The sequence below is a fragment of the Thamnophis elegans genome, unplaced genomic scaffold, assembly GCF_009769535.1.
Source record: "Thamnophis elegans isolate rThaEle1 unplaced genomic scaffold, rThaEle1.pri scaffold_96_arrow_ctg1, whole genome shotgun sequence".
Lineage (NCBI taxonomy): Eukaryota > Metazoa > Chordata > Lepidosauria > Squamata > Colubridae > Thamnophis > Thamnophis elegans.
Window position 1 is genome coordinate 93,063 of NW_022473919.1, and position 24,433 is coordinate 117,495.

The following is a 24,433-nucleotide window of genomic DNA, read 5'->3' on the forward strand; positions in this document are numbered from 1 at the left end:
TGCATAATGGGGGGTAGGTGGAATTAGATTTTAATTAGTCAATCACCTCCAGTGTGAAGCTTCCTCATTTGTCCCCAAGTCATGTGGCAGAGCCAGGTCTTAAGGCAGGTGGGAGCCAATCTCACCTAGGAGGAAGGATGCTCCAGAGGGCAGGAGCCAAGGCAGAGAAGGCTCTTCTTTTGGATACCACCAGCCAAAATTCCTTGGCTGATGGAATCCAGAGTATGTCCATTCTGCCAGTGCGGGTGGGGTGGGCCAGTCCCATCGGGGTGAGAGAATTGCTTAAGTAGCCTGGACCCATGCCATACAGGGCTTTAAAGGTGATAACCAAAACCTTGATTTGCATTCAGAAGGGAACAGGCAACCAGTACAGCTCACGAAGCGGTGTTGTCATTTAAGCCACTTTAGGGGGCCCTATAACTGCCCACATCATACACTCTATGCCAGCTATAGCTTCCAGATGCTCTTCAAGGGTAGCCCCATGTAGAGCACATTGCAATAGTCCAAACTTAAGATGACTAGGACTTGAGACTGAGCACAGGGACTACTGATCAGAGGTGGTATTCAGCCAGTTCTGACAGGTTCTGGAGAACCAGTAGTGGAAATTTTAAGTAATTCGGAGAACCGGCAAATAACCCCCGCTGCCTCCCAGCTGATCTTCTTTTGTTGCTCTCAACAGGAGAATGGAACTGGAAAGCAGTTAGTGGAATGGGGATTTTGCAGTACTAAATATATTATGTCCACAGTATTTCACTGGTCTACTAATTTAGTCACTATGTTGAAGAATGAAATAAGATTGGTTTGCCATGATCTGTTTTTAACAAACCCATGCTGACTGCTAGTTATTACTTTACTCATTTCTTGATATTGGCAGATCTGTTTTTTTATTATCTTTTCCAGTATCTTTCCGGGTATTGATGTTAGGCTGATTGGTCTGTAGTTTCCTGGATGTCCCCCCCCCCTTTTTTTTTTTTAAAGATAGGAATCACATCAGCTCTTTTCAAGTGCTCTGGTAGTTCCTTGGTGCTCTTAGGAATTTTGAAAGATGTGGTACAGTGGTTCTGAGATGACATCGGACAGCTCCTTTAGAACTCTGGGATGTAGTCCGACAGGTCCCGGTGATTTGTATTCATCAAGATCAGACAGGTGTTCTCTTACAATTTTTTTTTTTTGCTTATTTTAACTTTTATTTCTAGTCTGTCTTTTACTGTTATATTTTTGGTTGGTTGGGCTATAATTTCTTTTTGCATGAAGACTGATGCAAAAAATGAGTTAAGCAGTGCTGCTTTCTCTCTGTTGCCTGTTACTTCCTTGCCACCTTCGCTCTTTAGTGGACCAATTGTTTCCTTGATTTTTTTCTTGTAATTTATATGTTGGAAGAAACTTTTTAAAATTATTTTTGACTTTTGTTGCAAGTCTTTGTTCATTCTGAGTCTTTGCTTTCCTGACTTCGTCTTTCAGATTCTGGCTATCTGCTGATATTCTGCCCTAGTTGTATGTCCCTCTTTCCATTTTTTGTACTTCTCATTTTTGTTTTTCTATTTGTCAGAGAGATCTTTGTGCAACCACGATGGTTTCTTCTTGAGTTTCTTGTTTCTCTTTCTCATTGGTATTGTGCTGGTCCGGGTTTTTATGATCATATTTTTCAGTTTCCCAAGATTCTTGAATTGTTTTCCCCTTTAGGATTTTAATTCAAGGAATCTTCCCAAGTTCTCTCTGAGTTTATTAAAATCAGCTCTTTTTAAATCTAAGCCTCTGGTATCATTATGTTCTATTGCTTGTGTTGAATTCTAGTATGACATGATCATTCTCACCCAAGGTTCCTGCAATTTCAACTCCATCACTTCTCTGTTTGTAAGAATTAAGTCCAGTATTGTTGTCCCTCTAATTCCCTTCTCTACCTTTTGGACAACAAAGTTGTCAGCTAGGTTGGTTAGGAACCTATTTGATTTTGCACTTGCTGCAGAATTAGTCTTCCAATTGATGTCAGGGTAATTGAAGTCCCCCATTACTACTGTAATGTGTTTCCTACATATATTTGTTAGTTGATTAGCAAAAAGGACATCTATTTTTTCTGCTTGATCGGGTGGCCAATAGTATATACCTATGGCCATATCATTCTTTTTCTTTCTTTTATATTGCACCATATGCATTCTAGGAGGTTTTTGTCTTTGGTTTCATGCATTTCTGTAGCAATATAGTGGTCCTTTAAACAGTGCAGCTCCTAGTCCGAACCTCTGCTCAAGCAAGAGACCCAAAATAACTTCAGGCAAGTAGAGTTTTTTAAAAGACTCCAGTGATGAAGCACCTACAACTTCTGAAGGCAAAGCATTTCACTGGTTTATTGTTCTGTCAGAAAATTTCTCCTTAGTTCTAGGTTGCTTCTCTCCTTGATTAGTTTCTATTTGTTCCTTCTCGTCTTGCCTTCTGGTGCTGTGTAAAATAGGTTGACCACTCTGTTCTTTGTGGCAGCTCCTCGAATATTGGAACACTGCTATCATGTTGCCCCTAGTTCTTCTTTTCACTAGACTAGACGTACCCAATTCCTTCAATCATTCTTCATATGTTTTAGTCTCCAGACCCTTAATTATCTTAGTTGCTCTTCTCTGCACTCTTTCCAAAGTCTCAACATCTTTTTTGTACTGTTGTGACCAAAATTGGATACAGTATTCCAAGTGTGGTGTTACCAAGGTGACACTAACATTTAACATGACCTTGATTCTATTCCTGTTAATGCAACCTAGGATTACACTGGCTTTTTTGGCTGCCGCATCACCCTGCTGTGACTGTGCATTAGGATGCAAAGATCTCTCTCACAATACTGCTATTGAGCCATGTTTCACCTAATCTACACCTATACATTTGGTTTTTCATGCCTCAGTGTAAAACCTTACTTTTTTCTGCACTGAATTTCATTTTGTTAGATAAGACCCAGTGTTCAAATCTGTCAAGATCCATCCATATCTTAAGCCTATCTCCCACGGTGTTGGCTATTCCTGCCAACTTGTTGTCTGCAATTTTGATGAGTTCTCCTTCTATTCCCCCATCTAAATTGCTTATGAGGATGTTGAAGACTAATGGGCCTAAGATGGAATCTTAGGGTACCCCACTGTTTACTTCCCTCTGTGTACATGAAGATCCATTAAGAACTACACATCGAGTGCGGTTTATCAGCCAGCTACAAATCCATCTGGTGGTGATACTGCCTATCCTACATTTTTCTAGCTTCCCAAAAAGTAGGTTGTGGTCTACTTTGTCAAATGCCTTACTGAAATCCAAGTATACTTATGTCAATATCATTTTGCTGGTCCACTAAATTTGTTAAAGAGGGAGAGAATACCAAGCTCTGCAGCACCCCACAAAATAACTGCCTGCTTCTCCCACAGTGGTGATATCTTATCACTAATTCACTAAGGGAATGTAGCTGAAGCAGAACCAAATGCTAAGGAGGGGTTCTTCCACACCCCAAAGCAGTACTGACTCTTCATTATGTTGGCCTATACTTCTCTATTAGCAACTGAGAGCAACTTTTAGTGATTGTCAGGAGGGTTCATCTCCCTTCTGAATTTGAGTAATCAGCTGTTGTTAGTGGCAATAGAAAATAACTTACAAACTCATCATTCCCAAAGTAGGAATAATGAGCACTCAAGGTAAGTCTAAACTGAATCAGAAAACTGATTCGCATTAGGTACATTCACATATTTAGATATTTGATTCAATCATCTTAAGAAGAACCAAATCTCTAAATTGGAATTAAATCATTAAAATGCTGAACAGAATGGATTCTTGCCATTTCTTCCAAATAGTATGAATCGAACAATGGGCTGGTTTGAATCCTACTCCTGCATAATAAATCATGGCTGCATTTATGCAATCATTTTAATTGGGTTGAAGAAACTTGGTTGATAACTGTCAGGAGAGCAATCTGAATTCTTTCTCCGGGCCTCGGTTAATAGTGCCCTGCCTTATTAGCCGTGTTGCACGGTTTCCCGGGCCTCTAGGTCGTCGACTTCATTTGCTTAGTTTTCAAACCACTTTGCATCCTGAACCTCACTTTGCATACGACGAAGGCGCAGTTTTAAGGAGAATCTGAAGGAGCGGAGACCAGCGCCCCCTAACGCCCAACCTCAGCTACATCTTCTGAAATGAGCACCTATCCCGCGGGACAAAGGCGACGTCCGACACAACCCGGAAATCTCTTAGCCAGCTGAACGGCTTTCCTAGAGCGGAAGTCGGGATTCCTTTCTGCGAATACGTACTTCTGCCCTCTGCTTCTTGGGTGCCGATTGCTCTGTTAGCGCTGCTTCACTTTGGCTCCGGAAAACAGCGTTCTGGGGAAGGGGATGCGCGACCCGAGAAGAGGAGGAAGGCCGCCACCTCGCGAGTATCGCCATGGAGGTGGAGGAGGCCTTCTCTCTGGTGGGTCAGATGGGTCCCTTCCAGGTGTGGCTTTGCGTCTTGATGGCGGTGCTGCTCCAGGTGAGAAAGACTCCCGAGGGGCATCTCTTGCCGAGAGGGGCGGGATGCTCGCATGGCCCATCAGGAAAGGGCCGCTTTTGGTCCTGGGTAGGGCAGGGTTCGCAAAGCGCAGTGTGCGATTTACGACGGGAAGGAACGTCTGTCCTGGTGGCGTGAGGGTTCACGTACAAAACCCGCAAGAAAAATGGATGCAGGGAATTTAAGGGGCAATTAAGAGAGCAAGACGGTGGTGAAAAGGTGTGCTGTCTGTTTTAAATGAGACGCCTCAGCCCTGTTTATAAACTTCCAGGAGAATTTAGACAGACTACACAAGCTGTCTAATGGCAAAAGACATGACTGAAAATATTAAATCATGTTTTGTGTGCAAATCAATCGAAGGAAGTTTGAGATGTAGAAAGTGCATGGTTTAAAATGTATGAGTCATTTAGCAATAGCAATAGCAGTTAGACTTATATACCGCTTCATAGGGCTTTCAGCCCTCTCTAAGCGGTTTACAGAGTCAGCATATTGCCCCCACAGTCTGGGTCCTCATTTCACTCACCTCGGAAGGATGGAAGGCTGAGTCAACCTTGAGCCAGTGAGATTTGAACTGCCGAAATGCAGCTAACAGTCAGCTGAAGTGGCCTGCAGTACTGCACTCTAACCACTGCGCCACCTCGGCTCTTTGTTGGTTAACATTGTGTGCTTGTTGAGTAAAGACTTTACAACTATACATTGAATCATTTTGTCAATTCACTGTATTTTTTTTATAGTTCAAGTACACCAAGAAGTCTGAATTATCAGATTTTTCTATTTCACTCAAACTGATTGAAGTTGGTCAGATTTTATAATGGTTTCATGGGCAGGCAAAAGCTCAGCCATATATATATCTTAGTGTGAACAAGTTGTAATTGAAGTATCCAAAGAGTTGATTTGGTAGTATTTGAAGTCCAGTATAATCCAAGAGATAAAAAGATCACCCTTTTCACTTTTAAGAAATTTGTTATTTGAAATTTATTTGGTTTTTTTATTTATTTATTTCCTGCCTTTATTAAAACTCACTTTTTATGAATCTGCAATCCCTTAATGTGGGGTAGAGTCAAGACAACTGGATGAAGCTGAGCGTTTACTTGCCAGATGCCCTGAAATCATGTAGACTTTGCAGCAGATATTTTTTCTTTGTGTCCTAGGTGAGAAATATATGCCACTATCTAGGCTTGAACTCTCAACCTTCCAAGTGGGAATTGAGGATCTTTACCACTAGGACACCATGCTGCTCTTATCCTCCCTTTATTATGTTTACAAATAACTCAAGGTGATGAACATATCCCACACACCATCCTCCTATTTTTCCCTGTGAAGTGGGTTGGGCTGAGAGAGAGAGATTGACCCAAAGTCACCCACCTGGTTTTCATGACTAAGGCAGGTTTTGAACTCATGATTTTCTCCTTTCAAGCCTGGTACCTTAACTGCTAGACCAAACTGGCTCTTCAATTTTTGAAGGCTTTGAATGTTGTCTGTTTTTCTGGCATTGATCTTGACGTTATTTTTTTCTTGTTTCAGCTCTATGTAGCCAGTGAAGCTCTCCTCATTGCACTAGTAGGAGCAATACCACCTTATCACTGGGATCTTGAAGGAATACTACCTAATCATAGCCATAGTAATGACACAACTATTGAAGAAAACAACTTTAGAAAGTGGCTTCTAACAGCCAATTGGAATGACCTTCATAAATATGTACATTTTAACAAGAATTTTACATCAATAGCCTCTGAGGTATGAAGCATAACAATTTCTGTGAAAAGGCTGAATATTATAATGTTAGTATATTACAGTGATGGCGAACCTTTTTTGGCTCGCGTGCCAAAAGCAGGGGGAGCGCAGGGGGGTTGTGCGCTGGTGTGCCACACCCATAATGCAATCCGTGACCCCCAGCATGCATGCACGCATGACAGGTGCTCCCTCCCATTTTTTGCATGCTTTTTTCGCCCTCCCCAGGCTCCAAAGGCTTTAGAGTAGCCTGGGGAGGGTGAAAAAGCCTTCCCAGCCCTCCGGAGGCTTCAGGAGCTTCCTTGAAGCCTCTGGAGCGCAAAAAACTGGCCGTACAGGCAAACTGGAAGTTTAGGACAGACTTCCGTTTTGCTCATAAGGTCCTTTTTCATCCTCAGGAGCCTTCAGGGAAGCCGCCTGAAGCCTCCGGACGGCTTAAACCAGCCCTACAAGCAAACCAGAAGTCCGTTCCTGAATTTCCAGTTTGCACGTAGGACTAGTTTTTTGTACTCCAGAGGCTTCAGGGAAGCTCCTGAAGCCTTTGTAGGGCCTCCGGGAGGGGTGGGGGAGGCCTTTTTCGCCCTCCCCAGGCTCCTTAATGCCTCTAGAGCCTGGGGAGGGTAAAAAAATGGCCTCAAAAATGGCTAAAATCATCTGGCCAGCACGCACATGCGCCCTGGCCAGCTGACAGGGCAACACCTCGCATGCCCTGACAAATGATTCTGCGTGCCAGCACGTGTGCCACCGATTCACCCTCCCGGGTATATTAGAACTTGCAGTCGTAAGCAGCAATGTTGAGCTTTTGGAAAAAAATCAAATTAAATGAACCTTGTTTTAAAGGCAGAATTTCCCAGAATAGCGACTGAGCTGTTAATAGAAACTTAGTGAAGGATGGAAGAAAGGACCATCTGAAAAAGCCTTTATTGTCCAGTAATCACCACCTGAGGAGAGGAAAATCCTTATTCACTGTTTTTTTCTTCATAGAAAGAACATGAGATTTTTGTCTTTATAAAGTGATTTCATTGCTGCATCTGTAGACATCTAGACATTGAGAAAAGAAAATTGTTAGTGGGTTTCAATGGTTTTGATAATCTTTCCATCACATCTTGAATATAGGCATCTAGAAGACAGCACAGTTCCTGAGCTTCCGACGCTCTTGTTCCTTCGAGTCATATTTTCCATATATTTGTTATATAAATGTAAAAAATGCTGTTTACATTCTCCTCAGGCAGGAAAACCAATGTCATACACACTTTGAAAGTCATGATGTTTTCCTAATTTATGTTGCTTGAACCCTTCCTTGATGTCGTCTGTGAACACACTTCCATGTAGCTCTTTCCTGTTTGCATTTGGTAGTTATGAGCTCCTGGAAATTGCCTCTCGACCTAGTAATAGTCTGGATCAAAAAAAATAGGAAAGAAAGAGAAAATAAGAAAAGAAATATGAAAAAATGCCTCCCCCTAAATCTCTAACGCCAGATTCCAGTTCGTTCTTTCTGCTTGCTCACCTTGCCAAACTCTTATTGGAGGTGTGACTCCAATGACACTGACTCTTAGTACTCATGACTTGTCCACAGTGGAGCAGCAAGATATACATTTTAAAGAATGTATTCTTTGCTTCCTCTTTGTTTACAGTTCTGCCTGTTCTGCCTATCTAGATGATGATATTTCAAATAACTTCCTTCTGCCTTTGTATCCCCCATCCCACCCACCAACAAAACACAGAATGCTTAGACTGTCCTTCTGGTAGGATTTTGCTAGGTACTAGATTTTGCCTATCCCTGTAATGCATTCCCAGTAAATGGATATCGCTTCTGTTTAGTTATAAAATCAGTTTCACTAATTATTGTTCAAGCCAGATAATAGCTATCAGGAATGCTCTCTTGCAAACATAGAACCTCCAACACATCCCATGTTGGTGCCAGTGTGAAAATGGGGTGACCCCGGCTACTGCCACACACTCCACCCACCATTGCCATCTTTAGCCTCTTTGGCCTAGAGCTCAGTGATAGCAGCAGTGGCAGCAAGGAATGTGAAAGTGTGATGCCCCCAGCCACCACTCTGCACTCTGCCAGCTCTTTTGCTCACTCACGCACCCAGCTCTCCCTCCAGCCACCCGTGGAAAGTTATCCCCTTGGCAAGTTGGCTGTGTGGAGTTCTCCTGCCGCAACATGACAGAGGCTATTGGTGGTGAGCTGCTGCTGGTGAGTTGGCTGCAGTCAGTTATCCTAGGTTCACTCTGAAAGTCAGCCATTAAGTTGGAGCCCCTTGATGTCAAAGCAGAAATAGAATTCCCTCCTCATTGATATGAGACTCATAGTACTCCAAAATTTCTATTGAACAGCTTTGATCAGCAAGTTTGAAATGTTAATTGTTTTGCAGAAGTACATAAAAGTAATTTGATAGCAAATAAGTAGTTTTTGATGAATGTTTTTGGTATTAAATTTAGCTTTAAAAGGCCTTGAAAAATAGAAAGTATAAGAAAGCATAAATAAATACAATTATAAAAATTACTTTATTCACTGAAAAACATCAACTCCTAACTCTTTTATGGGGAATTTATTCATTAATTTGATGGTTTCTGGATACTACCCTAAAATCTTCAGACCCGGTTACAGCACAGAAACCGCTTTGGTCGCATTGACCGATGATCTCTGGAGGGCCAGAGATGGAGGACATTCCTCCATCCTGGTTCTCCTCGACCTCTCAGCGGCTTTCGATACCATCGACCATGGTATCCTTCTGCGACGACTGCGGGAGGTGGGAGTGGGAGGCGCCGTGTTGCGGTGGTTCTCCTCCTACCTCTCGGACAGGTCGCAGTCGGTGTTAGTGGGGGGGCAGAGATCGTCCCCTAGGCCCCTAACTTATGGGGTGCCTCAGGGCTCGGTCTTATCCCCCCTACTATTTAACATCTACATGAAACCGCTGGGTGAGATCATTCGCAGGCACGGGATTAGATACCATCAATATGCGGACGATACTCAACTGTATCTGTCCGCCCCGTGCCAACTCAATGAAGCGGCAGACGTGATGAACCGTGGCCTCGAAGCTGTTATGGACTGGATGAGGATTAACAAGCTTGTGCTCAACCCAGAAAAGACCGAGTGGCTGTTGTGTTTCCCTCCCAGAGATTCGACCAATATTCCATCACTCAGGCTGGGGGGTCAAATTCTATACCCCTCAGAGAGGGTTCGCAACTTGGGAGTCCTCCTGGACTCACAGCTATCGTTTGACCACCATTTAATGGCTGTGACCAGGGGGGCATTCGCCCAGGTTCGCCTGGTGCGCCAGTTGCGACCCTACCTGAATCGGGAGGCTCTCACAACAGTCACCCGGGCCCTTGTGACCTCTAGGCTGGAATACTGCAACGTGCTCTACATGGGGCTGCCCTTGAAGAGCATCCGGCGACTTCAGCTAGTACAGAATGCGGCCGCGCGAGTGATTGCGGGTGCACCTCGGTTCACCCGCATAACACCTATCCTCCGCGAGCTGCGCTGGCTACCTGTCGATCTCCGGATGCGCTTCAAGGTGCTATTAGTCACCTATAAAGCCCTACATGGCAGTGGATCTGGATACTTGAGAGACCGCCTTCTGCCAATTACATCCCTACGACCAATAAGATCACATAGATTAGGCCTCCTCCGTATACCATCGGCCAGCCAGTGTCGGCTGGCAACTACAAGGAGGAGGGCCTTCTCAGTAGTAGCCCCGACCCTTTGGAACGAGCTCCCCGTAGAGATTCGCACCCTCGCCACCGTCCAGGCCTTCCGCACAGCCCTGAAGAACTGGCTCGCCCGTCAGGCCTGGGGACAAGGATAGTTCCCCTCCCGAATGATGAATGTATGTTGTTTACTATTTTATTATATGTCTCATCTTAATGTCTGTATTCCCCTTCCCCGATTTTATGTGAGCCGCCCTGAGTCCCCCCAGGGAAAAGGGCGGCCTACAAATATTAATAAAATCTCTAAAAATCTCTAAAAAAATCTAGGAAATTTAACCACCAACCTAAAAGGCCATTGTGTTTTTTGTCAATCTCTTTTTCTGAAAGAATAAGAGTTATTTCAGTGACTATTTGTCACGGCTGCCTCTCCTATCCAAGCTTCATAAGCTGAAAACCTGACAGTAGCAATGCGGGGCGGGGGGGGGGGGGAGACAGTTTCAACGGGATGGTTGACACTACTGTTTTCTTTGGTCTCCAACCCTACTCATATCTCTCTGGAAATCAATTTGTTTAGGTATTGTATAACTATATTCTAGACAGCCCTGCCTGCAATTTCAACAATTGTAGTAATGGCAGTGATTAGTTTATTCTCTGGGGGATCTGATAGTCAATACAGTTCTAAACATGTATTACGCATTTTTCCTGAAACCTTAAGAAGGGCCTTTAGAATTTTCCCCAGCCCTGGTGCTTCATTTGAATCTGACTCTCAAGTTTGCAGACTAAGTGTTTAAAAGGATGTTTGGTGTCTTAGTGGCTCTGTGGTTGAGCATAGGAATCCAAGGGAGGATACTGAATGAAACTTGATGTGATAAATAATTCATATCCTTTTCAGTTTGCATCAGGAATGTCAGTGTGCTCTTTTCTATTGTTCTTAGATAGCCATCTGTCAAATAGAATATCTGAAAAATGAAAGACGGAAGATTAGTTTTGAACAGGGTTTAATTTTCCTCTTGTTGAAAGATTCAGTAATTCTTATAAGTTCCATTAGATTCTACCTAACATTCTCTTTTCTGTCCATAGTGGTTTTTAATTGGCAATACTTCATATAAGATCAGTGTTGCCAGTTCATGTTTCTTTGGCGGTGTGTTTGTTGGAGTAATTACTTTTGGGCAACTATCAGATCGTTTTGGGAGGAAAAAAGTCTTCCTTATAGGTAAGTTGTGTTAGAATTTAGTAGAAAATGTTGGTCTTCTCTGTTTAATCCTTGGAAATATGATGACCAAGAAAGCTGAGTAAATCCTCAGGTAGCCAAGTTTAATTGGCTTGTTGCAGGATTTACTATTCTTTATTCCACCTTCTTGCACATGGAAGGGAAGGAACTTTTCTCTGAAATATGTGTTTGTGGAAGAAGCAATATGTGTAGCAATTGAGAGCCTCTTTGATTGACTAATCTCTCCAATTGATAACTAATTTCTCCAACCATCACAGAAAAACAGTTGGTGCCTCAGAATGAGAAAGCACATGGGAATTTCTTACTGAGTAATGTACCTAGTAATACCTGCACCTAGAAATGAGGTATCTTAGTGGACCACACTTTAGTATGAGCCAGCAGTGTGCTACAGATACCAAAAAAGCCAATGCAGTCCCAGGCTGCATCAACAGAAGAATAGCATGAAGATCACAAGACATAATAGTACTACTTTATGGTGTAATAGTATAGCCACCCTTAGAATACTATGTCCAATTCTGGTCACCATGCTATAAAAAAGATATTGAGATTGTAGAAAGAATGCAGAGAAGAGCAACTAAGGGGGGTCTGTGGGATAAATTGTACAAGGAATGATTAGGTCTGTCCAGCCAAATTATGGGACTGCCACCGGGGGGGGGGGGGGGTTCGACTTATTCTCCAAAGTACCTGAGGGCAGGACAAAAAGCAGTGGGTGGAAGCTTGTTAAAGAGAGATTCAATCTGGGTCTAAGGATAAACTTCCTCACAGTGAAAACAATTAACCAATGGAACATCTTGTCTCCCAGAATTGTGGGTGCACTGTCCCTGGAGGTCTTCAAGAAAAGATTGAGCAGCCATTTGCTCAGGATAATGTAAGATCTGCCTTGGGCAGGGGACTGAACTTGAAAATTTCCCAAGATCCCTTCCAGCCCTATGATTCTATAAATATTGTTGCTCGAGTAACCATATCATATCAAATGGGTGGTTTCCAATGTGTAGAAATGGAAATCACTCTACATAGTCCTTAGTTTATTACCATTCAAAATTATGGTAACTCTGAACAAAGGTATTTATGACTGGTCCTTGAAAATATGGCTTTGCAGCACTTCCATTGTTCAGATGATCAACATTCAGCCACTTTGCAGCTCATCCACACTACAACTGCGGAAATGCTACGACTTTCCCTGGCTGCGTTTTAGCCACCTTGCACAGTGGCACTCCTTGGTATCAGTATTAGGGTGAGGATGTAGTTGAGGCCTGGGTCCTTCACCAGTCTTGTCCGGTTGCCACTGTCTCCTATTACAACTGCCCCCTATTACAACCCCATTGCCACCATTGCCCCTGAGAAATGCTGCCTCAAGCCTCACGCTGTAAGCAGCTATCTCAACTCCGCCAGCACAAAGTTGCATGGTTTTGTGGCTCTTGCCATCCTCAAGGCAAGGTGCAAAAGGACAGAGATGATGGGGAAGAGACAATTGGGGAGAGTTGAAGGGGAGTCAATCTCTTACCTTAGAAAAGCCAAGGCTTTGACTGGGCAAAACCTAGCCAGGGATGGCTTTGATTGCAATGAGTCCTCACCTAATGACCAGTAGAATTTGTTTAACGATGGAAATGAGGAGTGCCAGGATTGCTGCTATTGTGTGATGTGATGTAATGTGATGTCACATTTTATAACTGCATTAGCAACAGATACTATGGTCCCAAATGTAGTAAATCAAGGATTACCTGTATAAGACAGGAGATAAATATTGATTGTACAATTATATTTGGCTTCATAGTTCAATCAAAAGGTACTTAAAGCACTTCCAAACATCAGATATTTTTAGTTTTAATCAAATGTGGTCTTTAAGGTTTTTTTCTTCTTTTTCCACAAAGTGAGTCATGTGAATTTTCTTAAAAGTTAATCTGAAACAATATACTTTCATTCTTAACCAAGATTAGTAACTAGTGTCTACTGTTTTTGAGTAACTCAATGCATTTTAATACTAAATGATTTTGTTTTATAAACGTGCTTGATTTTGGGGAGGAAATCAATAAAATCAGCATTAAACACTATCAAATAGTTCTAAAGGATTTTTTTTTTCTTTCTCTTCTAGGTTTTGGCCTTGACATTGTATTTGCTGTTGCTAATGGATTTTCTCCTACATATGAGTTTTTTGCAGTTTCTCGTTTCTTGGTTGGAATAATGAATGGTGGAATGTCACTGGTTGCTTTTGTCCTGTTGAATGAATGTTTGGGAACTGCTTATTGGGCATTGGCAGGTACAGATTTAATGGTTAGATCTTTCAGATTTACCCTCATAGCAAATACTCAAGATAATTCACTAATAATTAAAAGCTACATCACATATTAAAAATTAACAAGTAGTTTGTCTACACATGTATAATGTTAATTTCATAATGTGTCATCATGATGTTTGATTCTGTGCTGATAGATATTCTCACCCAGAAGCTTCATATAGATATTAAATAAGAGCTGGGAGTGAGTTTGAGCCTGTGATACTCTCCAAAGCAGAGACTTATGACTGGGTCTTTGTCTTCCTCCTACACTGACTGGGATCCACCTCCAAAAAAGAGGAGAACCACTGGAGAACCATGACTCCCTGCTGCCAGTCCTCTGAATTGATCCAACTACCATGAACAATGGTATATAAGTTAAATAATTAATAAATAAATAAATAAATAAATAAATAAATAAATAAATAAATAAATAAATAAATAAATAAATAAATAAATATTAAAAACCACTGAGGTATCAGGATTGCCAGAATGGATACACTGCTCCATTTAGGGTCTTCCAGAGGTTATCCATGAATATGCCCCATGCCATCTTAGTTCTCATCTTGATGTGAAATCTGACTGCAGTGGTTCCCAATAATTCCCTTCCTCCAGAGCCCTAAGAGCTGCAAGTATACCACCTTCTCGGCAATCTTCCCCAGAAAGGAAAGTTGGAGACTGGATGGAAATTGTTTGGTACTCTATTGCTGGGCCCAGGAATGACCTGTGTATCATATGATTAGCTTTAGCTTCTGTCAGTCTTGTAAATCGTTTGTGATTTTAAAAAAAAATCCTTACAAATATACATATAGTTTAGTCAGGTGCCATCGAATTAAGCTCAATTCCTGGTAACATTATAGATAATGCTTCATATTCTGATCATCATATTCTGAATGATAATCTGCAGCTCATGAGTGATATCTCTGATCCTATCTATCTATATATATCTACCTGAACCACCTGTTGTTCCATCTTCTAATCTCAAATTTGCCAAACTTTTTTCTAGTACACCAGGTGTTTACATTATATATGTAAGTTTATGCTTGCTAATCATTGCCTTCAGAAGAATAGTCAGTATCTCTTCAAAACAGATTAGTTCGTCCATTTGTTGAATCTGAGCAGTTAGCACTTTAATTGCCCTCTTTCTTGAAGTTTTAAACAGTTCAATGGGCATTTTATTTAGACTGGCACTTCCCTTTTTGACAGCTGGTTTGTCACCTTACTATCTAGTGGAATTGGTTTCTGAATAGATTATCTCTTTAGATGGTTTTGTTCTTCTTTAATCCTGCTTGTAAAAGGTTTCAGTATAGTATTTCCATTTGCCTTTGTTATAGATGTGTGATTGTTCTTGTATTCATATCTTAGCTATAAGTTTTTCTTTGATTTTTCTGATCTTAAAAATGTATCTCATTTTCCATATTTTACTCTACTTCTTAGAGTTCTTGACTGAGAGCTCTTTCCTTTCCTATTGAATGTGTCTCTATAGAGTCTGGCTGTTTTCTTTTTATTGCCCAAGGGTTTTATCCTCTTGCCAATGAGGGTAATCCAATCTAGAAGCTTATGTTTCTGTCACCATCACTTTCATTAAAGAGCTTCCTCACCATGCCAAGGTGATAATGCCTTCTGAGATGTATATCATCCACCTAAATGTACCATTTAGTAACAGACATTTTAGCAGTTCTGGTTGTGGTCATTAGATGAGGTGCATGTGGGTCATTAAGCAAGGACTTCCTGTGGCCCTAGCTTCCCTTTTGACTGTGCTTGTGGGAAGCCAGTACGAAAATTGCAAATTGCAATCTCATAACTGGCGTGCTGTGTTTGCCAAAATTCTGAGAGCTACCTCTTATTCAGTGCTTTCATAAATTTGAACAATTGCTGAATCCGTGGTCATTAAACAAAGACCACATGTAATATCTGCATGTAATATGATTCTACCCATCACTATAGCAGATTTGCCAAAGTGCTATTTGGGAATGGCAGATTTGGTTTACATTAAATGTAAACCCTTCTGTTTTCATTTTCTCTGAATGTGAATGTTTCTTCCCATCTCTTGGACTTGTTTCTGCTTCTGTCTTAACGTGCACCCACTGCTGTTCTCATTGCATTTTTCACACCTGCCTTTGTTCTCTTTTTGATCTTAATCCTTGATCTTGACTTTAAGCTATCAGCAGTTCTTTTCTTAATTGTCCTCTATTTTCTTTCTTCCTCCCATCTTTAGTATTTTAATCCTAGGAGCCCTGCTTTTTTGAAGGATCCCATATGAGCTCAGTTCATATGGGATCCAATAAATGTTTGCAGTAATGTATTTGGAAGAATCAGATAGGTTGTATCTTATTTATTTTGAGATTGTGTTTTATTTATTATTTAAGAAATGGGATGTTTTTGGTTTTTCCATTTTTAAAATTCTTGTTATGTAGAAGTCCACCATTTGCCCTTAGTCTAATTTCAGTGTGGCAAAATTTTATCTTGAGAACATTTTGAAATGTAGTCCTGAAGTTGGAGTATCGGTTCCACCACAAAACCGCGGTAGACAAAAGCGTTCTTGACGAAAGCGCGTACGTGACGTCATCACAGCGCGACAAAAACATCGCGCTGTGATTGATAAATGTAAAAATAAAGCGAAAACCTTACCCTAACCCCCCCCAAACCTAACCCTAAACCTAACCCTAAACCTAACCCTTAACCTAACCCTAAATCTAACCCTTAACCTAACGCTAAACCTAACGCTAACCCTTAACCTAACGCTAAACATAACCCTAACGCTCTAAACCTAACCCTAACCCTTAACCTAACCCTAACCCTAAACCTAACCCTTACCTTTATGTGAATCGGCTTGCTTTAATTTTATTTTTATTTCAATTTTTTATTTTTTTCGTCGCGCTGTGATGACGTCAAATGCGCGCTTTCGTCGAGCGCACTTTTGTGGACCGCGGTTTTGACGGGTCACGGGAGTATCTACTAAGAATAGAAACTATACAATAATAAATTCTTAGAAATGACTACAGTTATGTTTCTCATAAAATATATTTTTATAGTATAGTTCTTTTACTACTTTCAATTAAAATATTTTAATTTATTTTTTTAAATAAAATATATTAATGATGTTACATGTCTAATAATCTGCAATGAAACTATAATATATTACATTCAGTTCTCTAATAGATTCATCTTAAATCCTGTGAGTTCCCTCCTAATTCTTATTTCTCGAGAGATGTTTGAATGTTCAGAATATGTCAGGCATCAGTTTGGTATAAAATTGTAATTGTACCCACTGTTTCTGTCTGTTAATGGCAAATTATTCTTGAATATAAAAGCAAATGTCTATAATAATGGTTTAAGTATTTATCTTATTTAATTAGTTCATTCTGGTTGCCCTCTATTGCCCATATCTGTGGATATTATAATGTCATCTGCCCTCCTATGTAATAAGTTGCTTGAATTTTTGAATCTTTAAAATTCAAATTTTAAATTTTAAAAAATTACCCAAAATGTTTGTACAGTACTGTTCCTTTTCCTGGTAGTTGGGCCATCAGTGCTGCTGCCTGTTTCCTTTCTGATTGAATAACAAGTGTTGCTTGGGGGGAAAAGAGGATCAGTGCTTGTTTGTTTCTAACTATCTCTGTTGAAACAAATATGAAAAGACAGAAAATAGAGTGAGTTGGGCCATGAGCATGTAAGGAATGAATGGTAAGAAGGTTCAAGATCATGACAGAAAAGTGGGGAGATTGAAAATGTGGCTAGGAAGGGAGTTGGAACCATGAAGGATTGAGACTAATTTACAGGGAGATTGAGGAAGAAAGGTGGTCTCAATTGCTTGTATATTCTATACCATGGATATCAAACTTGATCATGTCACGTGACATATCGTGATGTATTGTAATTTTTTTTTGCCTTTGTGGAGCCAGGGTGGGCGTGGCCTGTGTGTGACACATCCAGCCTGCGGCCAGTTTGACAAGCCTGCTCTATATAGATGGGTTGGGAATGAAACAGCTCTCTCAAAATGAGAAATTTGGGAGAGAGTTGAATTTACTGACACGGTAAAGAGACATTTGGAATTGACTTGACTGGCATACCTTCTATGGATTGAAGTTAAAGCTAATTCAAAGGAAAAATGTTCTGCTTTGGGAATCACATACCTCCTTTTTCAATCATGGTCAGTTTCCTGGGAAAATTGTTTTCTAGTTTGTCTATTTATTGTGGAGTGCAAAAATAGGTTTTCTGAATTAAACTTTGATTTTTATTCTAAGTCATGTTACCTGTGCCAGAAATTGCAGAGAATTAAGACAGTGACACTAAGATGCGGGGAATAGCCAACACTGTAGAAGATAGGCTCAAGTTCCAAAAGGACCTTGAGAGACTTGAATATTGGGTCTTATCCAGTAAGAGGCAGCTCAATGGTGAGAAAAGCAAGATCCCACACTTAGGCAGGAAAAACCAAGTACATAGATATAGAGTAGACTAGATGTGGCCAATTAATTTTCCCAAGAGGCTACAAGAGGAATTGGGACAGTTGTGGAGGCCTGAACCAATAGGGCTGTGATGGTGCGTAAGCGTGCGCAGTCACATACATACATAAATTGAAAAAAATTAGTTTCCAAAATAAAAGCAATGTAGTTGTATTGCATGCATGGTGTATACTTATTTACATTTGATTTCTAATTCCCAATTGACTTACAGTATGCAGGCTAGACAAGGACAGCCAAAGGGCTATATGCAGCCCAGAAGCCATAAAACGGAATGGGACAACTCGCTGCAGACAACTTGCCATGGCCCGTTCACCATGGCCAGCTTACCATGGGACAACTCACCATGGGACAACTCGTATAAATTAAAAAAATATTTTAATTTTTGTCATTTACATTTCATTCTGTCCCTCCTTTTGCATCCTTTCTTTAATGATTCTATTCCACCATTTCTTTGATATCAGTCTAACTCTTGTCCCGCAGTGAGTTGTCCCACAGTGAGTTGGCCGCAACAAGCTGGCCATGGTGAGTTGGCTGTGACAGGTTGGCTGTGGCGAATTGTCATAGACCCGCTGTAAAAAGACCCAGGTTTGGAATAGGACTCAACATAAGTGTGAGAGGGATCTAGGTGTCCTAATAGAAACCACTTAAGTATGAGCGGTGTGCTGTGGCTTCCAAAAAAGCCAATACAATCCTAGGCTGCATCAAAAGAGGGAGAATTTCAAGACACTAAGAAGTGATAGTACCATTTTACTCTGCGCTGGACTACACTGCACTACATTTTGAATGTTGGAATATGTCTATAACAGCCTTTTTGGATGGCATCTACCACTTTTCAGAGTTTTGAATGTTCTTTAACTGCATTTAACTGCAGTTGTTTATGTATTATGAACAAGGTCTGCATATTTGTTCTTCTCCGCTTGTCTAATAAATCATCACTTTGGAAGTCACTACAAAATTGTCAATAACACTTTCCCCCCTATCTGCATTATAATAGGATCACTTGGTTGCCTCTTCTTTGCTGTGGGAATTGCTCAGTATGCTTTGTTAGGATATCTCATTCGCTCCTGGAGATTATTAGCATTGATGGTTAACCTGGAGGGAGCGGTAGTCTTTCTCCTTTGTCTGTAAGTTATATACCTACATTATTTTGCTAAAATATGGGTAGTATTTGTCACTGAATAAAAAGAATAGTTTTTTGTCCTCTTTTCAGTCTCTTCCATCCTAATTTTTCTATACTTGAAAATAATTTTGGCTCTTTTCTTGGTATTTATCTTCTAAATTTCTTTGTCTTAATAATTCTCCTTTTAAATAGTTTCCACTGTTACTCCTAAAGTGTACTGTCTTGAATCTAAAAACACAAGCCAAGAGGTGGTTGCAACACTGCTACTATTGACACTGTCTGGGGTGAGCCTATCTTCACGGGTTCCTGTGTTGAACGTACTTTTTTTTGCTTGTTATATCAAGTTTGGTTCATGCAAGTTAGTTTCTGTCTTCAGATTTCATAAGATACCAGCTATTGATAACCTGTACTAAGAATCTGAAGCCTTGAGATACAACAGAGATTACTTAAGTACCATTCAGAGTTAGAACAGCCTCTCCCCCAAGCCACAAAGCCTGTTTCAAAATTTTAGCAACTGAAGTATCCCCACAGTCGTTTTCCCTTACAACCAATCACAGAGACCCTGCAGTGCCAGCCCTCCACTCTTGCCCCTACCCTCCACAGGCCTCGTGCCTACTTTCCACCCCATCTCTGCTACCAATCATGCCACCCCACCCCCAGTGTTCCTGGGCCACTGGACTTGACTTTGTCCCAAAAGTGGGTGCCATTTTCTGAGCAGCCACAATTAAACAGCAACCTAATCACCCAGCAAGTGGCTTCCCTCCCACTTTTTCCCTCCCACTGGCGGCTTTTCTACAGTGGCAATGCTTGCCTTTGCCTGTCCCCCCACTCCGCTACCTGTGTTGGGTTTAGTCCTCTCCTGCACCACTCAGGACCCAGGTTTTACCTGTCTGCAGTTGCCAGGGATTTCCCTCCACTCTCCAGGGGACTACCAGTTAAAAAAAATAGATTAAAATATACCAAAGTTGGGGGGGAGGGACTTTAAAGAATGGAAGGAGAAAGGCTTCCTTCAGAAGCATGTGCACATATACAAACACATCTTAAACACTTCTTGTAATAACTGAAAGGAAGGTGTATATGTTAGTCTTGTGTGTGTTACCTCCCCTGAAAGAATCAAAACCGGTTCAATCCAAATACTTGGATGGGAGACTGGAAATACCTGAATCTAAGACAGCTTTGGAACTTGAATGAAAATAACTTTCCAGAAACAGGCTGTAGTGAACTGCTTGTGTATTGCTGCCAATAAATTTTCATGGACGTGTCAATGAAGCCACCAAAATCTGAGTTTAGCTTTTTCTCACTATGCTAAATAACTGAAAACCTCAAAATATTTTGTTTGATTGATTGTTTTTCAAAGCTCAGTCCAAAGAAAATTTTGCTTACATCCCTACATCCCTCTTTCATTCTTAAAGTAATGAAAGGATAAAATATGAACATTTGAATTAAAACTAGTAGTTTACTTAAGCAATTTGCATTGAGAAGAAAGAAATGCATTTCTTCTTATTGCAAGTTTGAATTTATAAAAGCGCCTGGTAACAGAATGGAAACTTTATTGGGAGAATATTTGAAAAAATGTATACTATATACTTCTTGTTTAATATTTAATCTATCTGAACTTTAAGTTACTTAGGGGAATGAAATAAAGAAGAGACAGTTCAGATTAAGAATGGATAAATTTATGATCAACCACTATATTGTTGAAATATGTTTTTTGAGCTGCGAATCAACATTTGTATGTCACCCTTTCTCACAATTATAGGTTACATGAACAAAATAATAATTTGTCTGTAAAATATTCATAAAATCATACAACTAAAATTTACAAATACTATTAATAGAGCTACTAATAAAACTGATCTCCTGTCTGGCAGATCTGAATCCCCCCTGAAGATTAATTGTGCTACATCCGTGGTTCTGATTATATTAGAGCAAGCTGTGCCAATATCCAATGTTTCTATCTTCTTGCTTTGATACTGCATAAAATATTCAAAATTTGGATTTGCATGTTAAACATATTTCTTTAAATGTTTTAAAACAGTGCTGCATATTTGCAAACTTGTTCTCATTTATTCATAAGATGATGCTTATTTTTTGTTTAAAATATGTCCATAATATGTGCACCAGCATGAAGTTTTCAGTAGTAAAATATCCCTAGTTTTCTCAATGAATGGTTCTTTCCTTCTAGATTCATTCCTGAGTCACCTCGTTGGTTATATTCCCAAGGTCGGCTCCATGAAGCTGAAGATTCTCTCTACCTCATTGCAAAGAGAAACTACAAGCCCAAGTGCACTTTTTCACTTAAACTTCCAACTGCATGGAGTTGTAAGGAGTCTTGTAGTATTATGGATCTGTTCCGATATAAGATCCTTTTGGGACGTACTCTGGTCATGCTGTACATCTGGTATATATGCTACTTTTTAAAAATTATCTTTGAAGTTCTGCTTTCGGTTTACTGAAATATGTCATAAAATAGTCAGGTAGTGATTTGGGGACTGTTGTAATTTATTGTTTTTTTATTGTCTCTGTAGTTCTTAGTTTGAAACCATTTACTTAAAAAAGGGGTTGTGGCAAACCTTCTGAGTGGATTTGGAATATAATGTAGACAATGGTAAAGATGGCAATTTATTGTGAAAATGTTTTTGTTTCAGCCGTGTTGTCATGGAAAACATTGAAGTGTAATAATACTAATTAGATTGTAATTCATCATAATTTGCTGTTTCTTGTACTGTATAAGATTGGTACACTTTTGAAATCAAGACAAAAACCAGTCTGCTGACCTTTCGGAGGCATATCAGTACTTTTTAATTCGCTATGACAATACCTCCTTCCTTTCCAATGAGCTCAAAATTACTGCTAAATTTGATTGTTTTTGGTACTAAATTTCAGCAGTATGATTTTGGGGTCATGTTATGTTTTGAGTGGAGATGAAGATGAGGATTTGCCTCCTAAAACCTTTACATTTCTATCCCTAAGCTTAAATATATGCCCAGAACCAATCCTTAGCCTATATGTTCACGATAGGGTAGGTATCCAAAGTCAAATTGATTTGATTGTACATGAGATGTAGTTCTAAATACCACAATGCAGAGCCATTTCATATATTGAATGCTCCGATCAATTGAAAATGACAAATATGATGGTATGGTATGCTATACATAGACACATTCCGAATTCTGAAAAGTTATATATGTATAAAATATTGTGAAATGGTTACTTTATGTTATTTTACTTTGCTATAGCTAACCATGATGCTAGCATTAATACCTAACCATGATATTATAGTTAATCAGCCAAACTTTATGTTGTTCAAAGATCAGTATAGAATAAGTCAGTTCAAAACTGTTAAAAGCAAAATAGGACCAAACACAAAACCCAAGCCAAAAGAATAGTAGAGAATATTATTGTTTCTATTGTTACCACTAACAAACTGCCTCTCAAGGACCAAAAAAAGTCCAGAATATTATTTGTCTAAAACTAAGAAATAAAGATTCCAGACTCACTGGAGAAGAGCCTAATGCTGGGAATGATTAGTGGCAAAAGAAGAAAGGGATGACAGAGAATGAGGTGGCTGGATGAAGTCAGTGAAGCAGTCGGCGTGGGCTTAAATAGGCTCCGGGCGATGGTAGAGGACAGGAAGGCCTGGAGGAATGTTGTCCATGGGGTTGCGATGGGTCGGACATGACTTCGCTACTAACAACAACAAAGACATAAAGCCAAAAATCCTACCTAGAAGTATATTAAAAGAAAACAGAATAAAGTGACATCTATCTACATATACTTGATGATGATGATGAAGAAGAAGAAGATGATAATGATATCCATTCAGTTATGTCCGATTCTTGGCAGTTCTTATTAGTATGGTACAAAAGCTAGGCACAAGTCAGGTCTTGAGCTTGCTTCCCACTATGCCTGGCTCCACACCCTCCTCCCGAACCCTGATCACCCATCGTGAGGTGATCTTAAGATTTCCAGAACTTCAGAGGCATGGAATTGTGGCTGCTCTGAAAATGGCTATCTCAAATGCATCTGTATTACTTAGGAATGAAATCATACACTTTGTTTCCCTAACACACTCTACAATGCTACAGAAAGCTCCAGAGTCAGGCAGCTATGCCCCTCCCCGCCTCATTTTACATTTTGCATCTACTTAACAATCTCATAAATCATTTGTTAAAACACTCTTTTCAAACTTTACCTGATAAATTTAATAGCTAGAAGATCTATAAATGAGACCAAAATTTTGTCTTTACTATATTAACTTCCAAGTGCACTTCTAAATATAATTTACTCTTAAAATCTGAAACTCTGGGCAGTTTACAAAGTCAGCATATTGCCCCCAACAACTGGGTCCTCATTTTATCGACGCCGGAAGGATGGGGCAACCTTGAACTGAACAGAATCAAACTCTTGGCAATGGGCAGAATCAGCCTGCAATACTGCATTCTAACCACTGCACCACTGTGGCTCCAATTGGTCTTCTGGAAATTGTAGATGATGATCAGGCATAACACATTTGTTTGCTTTCAAGTATATAGTTATTTTATACACAGGATGTTAAAGTGTATTGCGATTAACACGTTTCATTTTTGTCACCTCTAGGTTTGTATGCAGCTTGGTTTATTATGGTCTTACTCTCAATGTGGGTGATCTGGGTGGCAGTATCTATGCTAATTTGGCTCTTTCTGGTCTAATAGAGATTCCTGCATACCCACTCTGTATCTATTTGATAGGCCAGAAATGGTGAGTTTTGAATAGATGTTACATATATGTCAGATTATGCTTTGGGACAGATCAAAAACATGAGTCCATGGAATCATATATAAGCATCTCTACACATTCAGTTTATGTATTTAGAATGAAAGACATGTTTTTATTTTATAATGAGATGGTCCAAGTACATCCCATTGACTGTACTTCCCTTCTATCCCTTTTTGGAGACCCCCTAAGTTTGTACTAACTGAAGATTCCATCACCAAATAGTGGCATGGCTTTCCTTTTTGAAAAGAAATGAGCAGGAAAATACACATTTTCCAGTTCAGTATAGGTAGTCCTCAATTTACAACAGCGTTGAGCCCAAAACTTCTATTGATAAGCAAGTCAGTTATTAAGTGAGTTTTGCTCTGTTTTATAATCTTTCTTACCACAGATGTTAAGTGAATCCTTGCAGTTGTTAAGTTAGTAACACAGTTGTTAAGTGGCTTTCCCACTGACTTTGCTTGTCAGAAGGTCGCAAAAGGTGATTGCATGACACCGGGACACTGCAACCAACATAAATTTGAGCCACTTGTTAAGTGTCTGAATTTTGTTCATAAGACTATGGGGATGCTGCAATGCTTGAAAGTGTGAAAAATAGTCATGCCACTTTTTCAGGGCTGTCATAACTTTGAATGGTCACTAAATGGTTGTAAGTCAAGGACTTCCTGTATGTGCAGTCCTTGTGTGTGATTTTTTGAGCA

At 40.1% G+C, this 24,433-nt stretch overlaps 1 protein-coding gene across 2 annotated transcripts in view; it reads left to right on the top strand.

Moving 5' to 3' along the window:
• Positions 1-4,207: 4,207 nt before the first annotated feature.
• LOC116523709 (solute carrier family 22 member 15-like) overlaps positions 4,208-24,433 on the top strand; it is a 32,786-nt gene continuing 12,560 nt past the window's right edge. The window contains exons 1-7 of one of the 2 annotated variants that reach the window (XM_032238844.1): positions 4,209-4,479; positions 6,022-6,234; positions 10,969-11,101; positions 13,212-13,376; positions 18,852-18,981; positions 21,163-21,378; positions 23,577-23,717. In XM_032238844.1, coding sequence (XP_032094735.1) covers positions 4,393-4,479; positions 6,022-6,234; positions 10,969-11,101; positions 13,212-13,376; positions 18,852-18,981; positions 21,163-21,378; positions 23,577-23,717 — 1,085 coding nt within the window. In that variant the 5' untranslated portion in view covers positions 4,209-4,392. Of the gene's footprint in view, positions 4,480-6,021; positions 6,235-10,968; positions 11,102-13,211; positions 13,377-18,851; positions 18,982-21,162; positions 21,379-23,576; positions 23,718-24,433 lie in introns of both variants that reach the window. The other variant, XM_032238845.1, reaches the window with a different exon arrangement.